A 10,582-nucleotide genomic window follows, 5' to 3' on the forward strand; every position below is an offset into this window, starting at 1 on the left:
AACCACCAACTCTAGTTTCAACTGTAATTAACTTCCTTACGGTTTAAAAATTACGAGCATTGTTAACGGCGTTAATAGCAACAGGTTTTGGGACTATAGGTATATGAAAATTAACTTCCCAACAGACATCGATACAGATAAAAAGAGACTGTCTGTGCATTTAATCAATCAATTCATAAAATTTCTCACAGACAAAACATTTATTTCCTAAAGATTTACCGACTATTTTGAGCCCATGGTTTGGCGCTCTCTTTGCTTCCCTTAACAGCAGCTGTCTTGTCAGAAGGCCCGCGCTTTCATAAAAGGCCACGTGTAAAAAATAAGATAATTAGTTCATGTTGTAGATGGATAGATTGTTATATTTATTACATATATAGTTATTTTCTTTTTGATTATTTAATATAATGTAGATTTTTTTCTATAGTTAGCGTTATTTTTTAAGAAACATGAAAAAAAAATAAAGATTTAGCACCACCGCTTATAAATCTGCCTTTAGCTCCGCCTAAGTGGGCGGAGCCAACCGTGTCGTCATGGAAACGCTGCGATTCTATTGGTCGGTAGCGATTATACATATAGTTATTATACATATGATTGTTTTATATAATATAGATATTTTTATTTAGTTAGCGTTATTTTTTAAGCAGCACGAGGAAAATATTCAAGATTTACCACCACAGTTTATAAATCTGGCCTTGGCTAGGCGGAGCCTATCGTGACGTCATGGAATAGTCGCGATTCTATTGGTCGGCATTGATGACGTCATGAAAACGCTGCTATCCCATTGGTCAGGTCGCGGTGCATTGTGGGAAAGCAAAAGGCGCGCGCGGGAAATGCCGCTATTCAACGGACTCGGTCTCTCTTGCCTGACAAACGCGGAGTAAAGCAGACCTCAGTGGTGTGTCGCTCTTCACTCGCTCCCTTCTTTTTTCCTTAAAATTCCATTATTCCTTGCAAATAATATCATCATCATGGCCGATACCGCACCCGAGGCTGTGTAAGTATAATATGGGTTTTATTTTAACAGTGGAATTAATGGAAAAAGTGATTTTTAGATTTTTAATTTACCCCCTAGAGTTGACGCCGGTCTGTGCTTTGGACCGGGACACCGGGGCCGATTGTGATATATATATATAAATATATATTTTCTATTTTATTTTACGTAAATCGTGAATTATTTGTTCATAAATGGCTTTATTAACCGCCATGTGTAATGTGAAAAGTGAATTTTTAAGTCGGAAAATGGATATTTTAGATTAGCGCATCGTGGTCGTAAGTATACTCATGTTTTGATATCGATTCCCACAATCCTATTATTATTATTGTTATTACTATCCAAGCTACAACCCTAGTTGGAAAAGCAAGATGCTATAAGCCCAGGGGCTCCAACAGGGAAAAATAGCCCAGTGAGGAAAGGAAAATTAACAATAAATCATTCTAAAAACAGTAACAGTTATAGAATATTGGTTCCTGTTATATAGGAATATTTTATTTTCCCAATTAAGGCTTAACTTTTTTTCCTATTCTCTCCCTCCGTCTGCTTCTTCCCTCCCTCCCTCTGCTTCTCTCTCTCCCCCCTCTCCCTCTTTCACCCCTGACCTGAGAGACGCTGGGTTGGCGGGAAACTAATTTTCGCGACTTGAATCGAACAAGTTCTGTTTTTATTTATTTATACTTTTAAATAAATATATATATAAGTTGCAGATAATCGTTAATGTGTAAATATTATTTAGCAAGCAAATTTATTCCTATAAATGTGATATATATAGTTAGGCCTAACAAAGGTATACGTGAGTAATCGAACAAGTTCTGTTTTAATTGATTTATACTTTTGAATAAATATATATAAAAGTTGTAGATAATCGTTAATGTCTAAATATTGTTTAAAAATGTTTTATTCCTATAAATGTGATATGTACAGTTAGGCCTAACAAAGGTATACGTGAGTAATGGACTAGGCCTAACATGGTAGCATTTAAGGTTGCTAAGTTGTTAATATTAAATAAATATATATAAAAGTTGCAAATAATCGTTAATGTCTAGATATTTAAAAAGCCAATTTATTCCTAAAGATGTGATATATAGTTAGGCCTAACAAAGGCCTAACATGGTAGCATTTAACGTTGCCAAGTTGTTAATATTGATTTAATTCCTTTGTTAAATCGTATAATTTAAATATTACATTATATATATTTTTATTTTATTCCTATAAATGTGATTTATAGTTAGGCCTAACAAAGGTATACGTGAGTAATGGACTAGGCCTAACATGGTAGCATTTTTGGTTGCCAAGTTGTTAATATTGATTTAATTCCTTTGTTAAATCGTGTAATTTAGATTTTAATATATTCTGTTAATGCTTTCCTTTGTTTGAAGTATTCTCTGTCGGCTGTGTATAGTTTAATGCCAGTTCACGTTGGAAGCCATTTACACACCATTTCCTTTGTCTTGTCCAAACAGTTTTGTCTGAGGTGACGCGTATCCTTAATATTTAAAAAAACTAAAGACAATATTGGTATATATTTTTAACTTTTTTATGCGTTTAAACCAGTAACTTGTTTAAAGCTGATACCTTAGTTATAATCACGTGTTTGGAAATTTGGTACTTTGTTTGCCGACTCTGGTATCTTAAGGCTCAATTTCTCTCCGTATCTTTAAAAGCTTTTTCGGGGTGTCTGCCGTTTATGGGGACAGGGATATCTTTCTTATTACTAGCCAAATCGTATTTCATTATGGGGTTGATGTTCTTTACAATTTTCTAACATACCATAATATGATGTTAATTTATCGTTTTGACTAATAACACAATTTACCTTTACCACGGCAATATTTTCTAAGTTCAGCATGGTCCGTACGCAAGTCACGGGTAGCTCCTGCTTAGTTTCCAACTTTCCCGATAGACAGAGCCCGTGTCATCCCAGTCTAAGAAACGTTCGGTTTTACAAATTAATACTGTCCCGTCAATCTACATATTTACCCCTTAGTTAAGTATGTAGTTTATAAGGACACGTCATGTTTAGTGAAATTTGATACTGCTTGGATATTTATCATGAAATGTTATGTTAGAAAAAGGCCGTTACAATGCGTCGTACGCTGAAGCCACGGCCAACTTACTCGGTAGTAAAATTTCCCGCAATCATTGTTTCCTGCCTGATTATAATAACACCCGTTTGGCGGCGCTCGATTCGCATATCAGCTGGTCGCGCAAGCATGAACAGTTTTCGATGTTCGTACGTATGTTTTCGCTAATTCCAACAATTTTCATTTTAATCTCTTGTTAAGATTGTTATTTCTTTCGAAATCGTCCCAAAATTATGCCGAATACTATTTTGTTTTATATACAAACAAAGGTTAGGTTATCCAGCATCTAGTTTAGATATTTCGTCAGATAAAGCCAGTGTCAAACAAAGCAACCGAACTAACCCTTTCGTGGGCCGCGTGATTTCAAATTTTTAATCCCCCCCCACATGACCCGAGATTGACCTACAGCCGACCCTTTCCAGCTCTAACCGCCGTGATGGATAGACCTGTTCCGTATAGTTTCTCTGTGAGTGATATTTTCGAGTTTATCTCCAGTATTGATCAGCTTGATGCAATTAAGACTCTCGGAGTTTTACAGCTACGTGATTTCACTCGTGTTACCCCCGAATTCTTTCACTATTTATTTCGAGAAGGCCTCTTAGGGGATTTTAGAGGTACATGTAAAAAGTGTAAAACAGGTGATGTGGCCCTCATTTTGGTTTTAGCGACTACGAAATTTAAGGTAAGCCTGAATAACCTAGAATATGATCATGTGGATTAGATATAATTTTGAGTGCTGCCCAAAGCTTCTTTTCTGTAGGTGAGAGACTTACGAAGGGGGTCCGGGGGCTTGCCCCCGGGTAGGGGTAGTGACCTGGGAACTACTAGGATTGGTTAGGTTTGGTTTGTGGGGTTTGTATGTTAGCAACAGTGTTTGGGGGGTCGCAGGGGGGCGTAGCCCCCCCGTTTAGTTCACGATGAAGGTAAGGACATGGCTTGTAGGACAGGTTAGGAGGGGAATTTTGGGTTAGTTGTCCATTTTTCTCGCACATTTCCGACATCCATGACCAGAGGGTTCCTTCGGTTTTACAATTTAATACTGTCCCGTCAATCTACATATTTACCCCTTCGTTAAGTTTGTAGTTTTTAAGGACGCGTCATGTAATCATTCCCGTAAAAAGAGCCGATTTCGGACTTTTTTTACTCGATTTCAAGAAACATTCAGTTTTACAATTTAATACTGTCCCGTCAATCTACATTATCTAACAAATCATTCCCGTAAAAAAAAGAGCCGATTTCGGACTTTTTACCTCGATTTTCGGCCGGTCGAAGGGCTGTCCCCATAAACGGCAGAGGCTCCGCTTTTTCTTTAAATGCGATATCGAACAGTTTATAGTCACGTGTTTGAAAATTTGGTACTTAATAATTTGGGAGTTGGTCAGCCGATTAACATTAAAAGCTGAATTTCTCAATGGTAGAACTTTATAATTTTGAAGTTGGTCAGCCGATTAACATTAAATTCTAAAAGCTGAATTTTTCAATGGTAGAATTAACAGCATTAAAGACTACAGTACATTTAACAATCACGTGTTTGTAGATATGGTACTTCATAAAGTAGTAAATGGTGTAAAGACCACAGTACATTTAACTATCACGTGTTTGTATATATGGTACTTTATGAAGAAGTGAATGGTTTAAAGGCTATTCCGTACATTTAACATAATAACGTGCTCAGAAGTTTGGTATCCTAGTAAAGGAGTTTTATATTGGGTGAAGATGAGATGTAGAAATGCTGAGCTTCGTTTAACCAGTAGTAAATAAATGGCTTTAGTTACGAATATGTTCACCATTGCCTCACCAAAATTTTCCGTGTGTTGTGACCTAGGCTTATAAGCTTATGAAAATTATATTCAAGGTTAGGCTTCTCGTACCTGTAGTAAAATTAAAGCTTGGTAACTTCTTGAACATTTTAAGACTTGTTTTTTGTAACATTTTTACATGGAAACTGGTCATTAGGCCTATGTTTGTCTTTGACTTCCTTAAGCAGCATTAAATTGGTTTTAGTTACGGATATGCGTGAAAAATTGAGACTTGACTTTTGTAACATTTTTATATGGAAATTCTGGTCCTTAGGCCTATGTTTTTCATTGTGACTATTCCTTAAACAGCTTTAAATTTGTTTTAGTTACGGATGTGCAAACTGGCAGGTCCATAGGCATATGTTTAGCGTTGTCTGATTATTCGTTAAACATCAATTTTGTTTTATTAGTTACGGACTGGCCATTTTATACTAAACAGGTACTCTAGAGCGACACCCATTTGCGTAAATTTAAATGTCTCGTCCATATAGTTAATTTTACAGATATTAGTTTTGTTGGTTTAACGATTCATAGAACTGATAATTTCGATGCATTGGAAAGGTCGCTTTTTTTTTATAAGCCTTTTGTAAGGTTTTCTCGTGCACATGTAAAATAACCATTGTTTTGTTAGATGATTTTCGTGCACGTGTAAAATAAGCATTTTTTGTAAAGTTACTCTAGTGCACGTGTAAAATAGCCAATTTTGTAAGATAACTTCCGTACACGTGGTATATAAATAAATCAGTTAGTCCAGGCAATTCCATTTAGCATGTTTCTCAGATCTGGATTTATCCAACACCTTTGTTCATAACAGCGAAGAGTGTAAATATTAGACTTTATTATACACCCTTGTCTCGTTGCTACGCACTTTCGTTTGTCGGTTGTACACGCTCCATCATCCTTGCTCAGTGTACACTTTCGAAAAGTTATTTAGGCCTTTCGGTAGTCAAATAACTTATAAGATTCATCTATTTGATCTGACATTAGTTATTCATTTAGCGCACGTGTAGCTTAGTGCTATGAATTGTGGATAGAATGAATCTTAATTAGCAATGGGATTTAATGACAGCCTAACCTATCGCCTACACACTCTTAGAAACATACTATACATACCTAACAGTAATGGTCAAGAAATTGCCAAAACCCTTATTTCTAAACGTTTTATATCAAACTATATTTCAAGTTTATATGCCATAAGTACATTGTTGAAACCAGTTTATACTTCTTGAATTGAATTTACGTGTTAATTTAATGCTTGGTAAATTTGACCTTATTGAAGCAAATTATATATGCTTAGTAAATTTAACGACATTACGAATGCTTGGGTGAAGAATTTTACAACAGTCTGGAAATGTGTAGAATATGCATTTATATTTCTCCATTGTAATTAAATCCATAGTGAATGTACGAAGTTCTTTGGTGTTGCTCAGGCTGTTTATAGAATTGTTTGGTAACTCTGGGCCATCCGAAGATGTAAAGCTTTGTTTATATGTAATATTTTACTCCCCTTATTATTGCTTTAGCTGATGGTGATAGGTATAGCTTTCATAGTTTATATAAGACATGTTTTATGTTAGTTTGTAGAATGATTTATTGTCAATTTGTTCATTCATTTCCTTATTAACCTTTCCTCACTGGGATATTTTTCCTGTTAGAGCTTGTAGCATCCTGCTTTTCCAACTAGGGATGTAATAATGATAATATCCGGTTTGTTTGTTTTGGTAGAATCCTTGACCCAGGCCCAGTTTTAATTAGGTTTATGATGCTACTGTATTTGCATTGGCATAGGTTACCCTTGTTAGTAGCTGTTACATTGGTGTATCTCGTACTGGAATACATATTGGATGTTGCAAGATGTGTATTTACTTTGATCTCTTGATTTTTTATCCAATCTTCCCTAGTTTTGCTGCTGAAGTTCTTGTATGTTGTCATTTTTTGTAGGTGCTTAGATGGAGAATATTATAGTGCCGTATATTAACTAGGTATTTATGAAGTCTATGAAATATGGAATTATGGATTTTTATCACCTTGTGATAATTTTTCCTCAATGTCTTGGTTTGCTGTTTTCCGTCATCATTTCCAGATGTTTTCATGGCTCAAGTCAAAGGAATCAAGGGTGCTTGAAAATAGACTAGATATTTAAGTGACTCGACAGCTTCTCTCACTTGTGCCAAGTTCAGGGGTGACATGGTATAAATTTGTCTTGAATCCCCATGTCTAAATGCAGATAGAGCACATATGCCAGTGTGCCAATCTTCCTCCATCACTCCAACCTTGGAAAGGGCTAGAGGAGGTTTAACCTTATTCGAGTACATATGTAATCTTGAGTGCCATTCTTCCCAAGGGGCTCATAGAGCACTAACCTTGTGTCTTAGACCTTTCTCTGATGGACAGGTCAGGATTATATTCTGGTACAATCACTTGAGACTTGAAAATGACTGAAATCTGGCCCCAGTGGTACTTAAATGTTTTGTATATCATGAGTTTCATATTTTCAATTTGCAGCAGTGTTCTTTTCTTGAGGTTTGCTGCATACATGAGCCTACTAGCTATGCTGTCATTGAAATTGAGGCCGGGCAATGCCAATGACCTATACTAGGAAAGGGATTTTTGTTTGAAAAGACTAAAGGTCTCTCTCTCTCTCTCTCTCTCTCTCTCTCTCTCTCTCTCTCTCTCTCTCTCTCTCTCTCTCTCTCTCAGAATTGGTGTGGAATTTTAGCGTTGCATCAATGCCTATTTGCTAGCATGAGTAATAGGATGACACCACAATCACAAATAAAATCTATCCTATTTTAAGAATGTGCTGTGTATTACATTATTAGGGACTAAACTGCACTGAAGGCCAGAACATTCTTCACCCATATATTGTATAGACATTTATTTACAGTAATTGTTTTTGCAGCTGTTGTCGGTGTTATTGACATGGACTGTTGTTCTGGATGGCTAGTGAATGAGCTAGCTTTATGCTGTGGTGTATAGTTTATCTGGATTCCCAAAAAAAAGTGCTATTAGTGTATCCTGCTAACTTTGCCATCATACATGTGTTTGGGCTGCCATTTTAACAGTATTTCTTTGGGTTTATTTTTTTTATTATAACCTGCTTATATAGATTGTAATTGCAATTCCATCATGTCCCAATGATTAACAGGTAACATAGGCCATTCTAAGACCATACTTGACATAGTATTGCAAGACGTAATAAATAATATTCCCGAGGTTTTAAAAACTTTCCATTCAAATTACTCCATAAATGAGGTGGGATAAGTCAATTATTTGAAAAATTAAATGTGGCTTCAGAGATTTAAATGCATAGTTTGGGTAGTGTTTAGTCGTCGATTTATTTCCGTTAAGCGAAACCAGCTAATTGGATTTTAGTTGTGAAAATATTAAATGTTATGGCAATAAGTTTTTTGAAAAGTATAATATTTACCTATTTCATACTCAGATTTTGAATTGAAGTATATTTCCTGGAGTGTTAATTTTTCCCTTTTTTTCCAGGGCTACTCCCGAAGTCACCAAGGAGACCAAAGAAGTGAAGGAGACCAAAGAAACCAAGGAAGTTCCTGAAACGAAAGAGAATGAGAAGCCCAAAGAAAATGGGGTAGAAGCCAAGGAGGAGAAAAAGACCGAGACTAAGGATAAAGAGGAAAAAACTGAGAAAGAATCTGCAGAAAAGTCAGCCTCCGAGGAAGATAAAACCAAGGAATCTGAGAAAGACGCAAAGGCCACAGACAAGGAAGAAGACAAGAAGACTGCTGACAAAGAAAAGACCACCGACAAGGAAGAAAAGACTGCCGACAAAGAAGAAAAGACTGCCGACAAAGAAGAAAAGACTGCCGACAAAGAAGAAAAGACTGCCGACAAAGAAAAGACCGCCGACAAGAAAGAAGACAAGACTGCCGACAAAGAAAAGACCGCTGACAAAGAGGAAAAGACTGCTGACAAGGAAAAGTCCTCTGAAGAAAAACCTGCTGAAAAGGAAGAAAAGGCTAAAGAGGAGCCTGCTAAGAAAGAGGAGGAGAAGAAAGAAAAGAAAGAAGACAAGGAAGAGAAAACATCTGAGGAAGCCAAGGAAAAGACCGAAAAGAAGGAAGAGGACAAACCCGAAGAAATGGAAGTCAACGGATCAGCACCCGAGACTAATGGCAAGGTAATTCGAATGTTCTTTTGATTCAGAATGCTATGCCTATAGCAAAATGCAGGTTTTTGCACTGGGACAGTCCATAAATTCAATTGTCAAAATTAAACTCTTGACATATCTAAGAATAAATTATGATAAATTCTTTCCAGGAGGCTGTTTTAAGTTTTTGATAGCTCCCTTGTCAAAATTTTAATATCTTGAAAAAAATTACTCAGATTTTAGCACCTTTTACGAAGTTTTTCTCTATAATTTTATCTGATGAACCCTTTTCTTTCAGTCTGAAGAAATGAACGGTCATACTGAGGCAGAATCCGCTACCAATGGTGAATCTGGTAAGTCCTTTATTGTGCAGTAGACTGATTGATACTATTATATAATTTTAGTCTGTAATGAACTTGATGTATAGGCTACATGTACTAGTCTTGATTTTCCTATGCACGCTGAAAATGCTTGGTTTGAAAGCCCAATATTTGTGGTTCACTTGGAATTACTTTCTCCCACAGAAAAACGGGCGGCAGAAGAACCCGAGACCGAGGGTACTCCAAGGAAGAAGGCTAAGGTTTCTGAAGAAGCTGCCGAGCCTAAAGAAGCAGCTACTGCTACAGCCTAGTCTCTGATCACAACTTTTCCTAGATTGACCACATGTGGGTGGCTCATTAAACCCTATGGGCTCCTTTTTTGTACTATTTCTTAGCTTAGGAGCACTTGAGTTGGTGCTGGCAATTATTTTTCCTCATACTTAAAGTACCTGTCAGTTGTAATCGTTTAAGAGGAAGGAACAGTTTTTATTACTTTGTAAAAAAAAAAAATGGTAACATGTTCCTTTCAGTGCTAAAGAAGTGGTTGTATTGTAATCTTGAATGTAAATAATGGCGTTCAATATTACCTTTTTAGCAAAGAAAAAGAATATTTCTGGACCATTAGTGAATGGTTTGATGTCGTATGTGGCGTGTATATTGCTAGATGTATGAGTGTTTTGACCTTAATGATCTGAGTTCTATATTTCTGAGGAGGTCTTTGCGATTGCTCGCTTTGTATTGTATACCCAGCATAATAAATCTATACTGGCCCTGTAAAAAAGGCTAGTAAATGAGCAGCATATACCAAGAAGTAGTTTTTAGTTATAAAAGGCAGATAATTCATTGTACCCTGGATTGAAGGGTGTTGATGCTAACTGGTATACCATGCAGGAGGAGTAGTGCTGATCTATTTTTTCACATTTCTTTTTCCCTTTTTTTTTTTTCCAGCGAGTCGACATTCCGTTTAATTTATCAATTTCATAAAGAGGTTACTGTGTAACCTGTGCTTGTGTGACTGGATAACGTATTATTTTTCAAATAAATTATGACTTCACAGTATGTCTTTTAGTAGTGCTTACATGATGGGAATTACCTTTTTACAATAGTGGCTGTATGTAATTTTACAAGCTTTTATTCCAATTTTGTTGGGTGAAAGAATGTTCCATTATCATTTAAAATTTGAAACTGATTAGTTTGATAGTATATTAGATTTTATGATCCAACTTTTTTTTTTTTTTTTTTTAACTTTGTTCCTACATGAATAT

At 36.1% G+C, this 10,582-nt stretch overlaps 1 protein-coding gene across 1 annotated transcript; it reads left to right on the top strand.

The window, feature by feature from the left end:
• Positions 1 to 834: 834 nt before the first annotated feature.
• On the top strand, positions 835 to 10,373 carry LOC137650171 (uncharacterized protein DDB_G0286299-like). Its single transcript, XM_068383336.1, has 4 exons — positions 835 to 994; positions 8,376 to 9,027; positions 9,296 to 9,350; positions 9,522 to 10,373. The coding sequence occupies exons 1-4, from the start codon at positions 969 to 971 to the stop codon at positions 9,626 to 9,628; spliced, it is 840 nt and encodes a 279-aa protein (XP_068239437.1). The 5' UTR covers positions 835 to 968; the 3' UTR covers positions 9,629 to 10,373.
• Positions 10,374 to 10,582: the final 209 nt, after the last annotated feature.

Source organism: Palaemon carinicauda, chromosome 11 (assembly GCF_036898095.1).
Source record: "Palaemon carinicauda isolate YSFRI2023 chromosome 11, ASM3689809v2, whole genome shotgun sequence".
NCBI classification, from domain to species: Eukaryota; Metazoa; Arthropoda; class Malacostraca; order Decapoda; family Palaemonidae; genus Palaemon; species Palaemon carinicauda.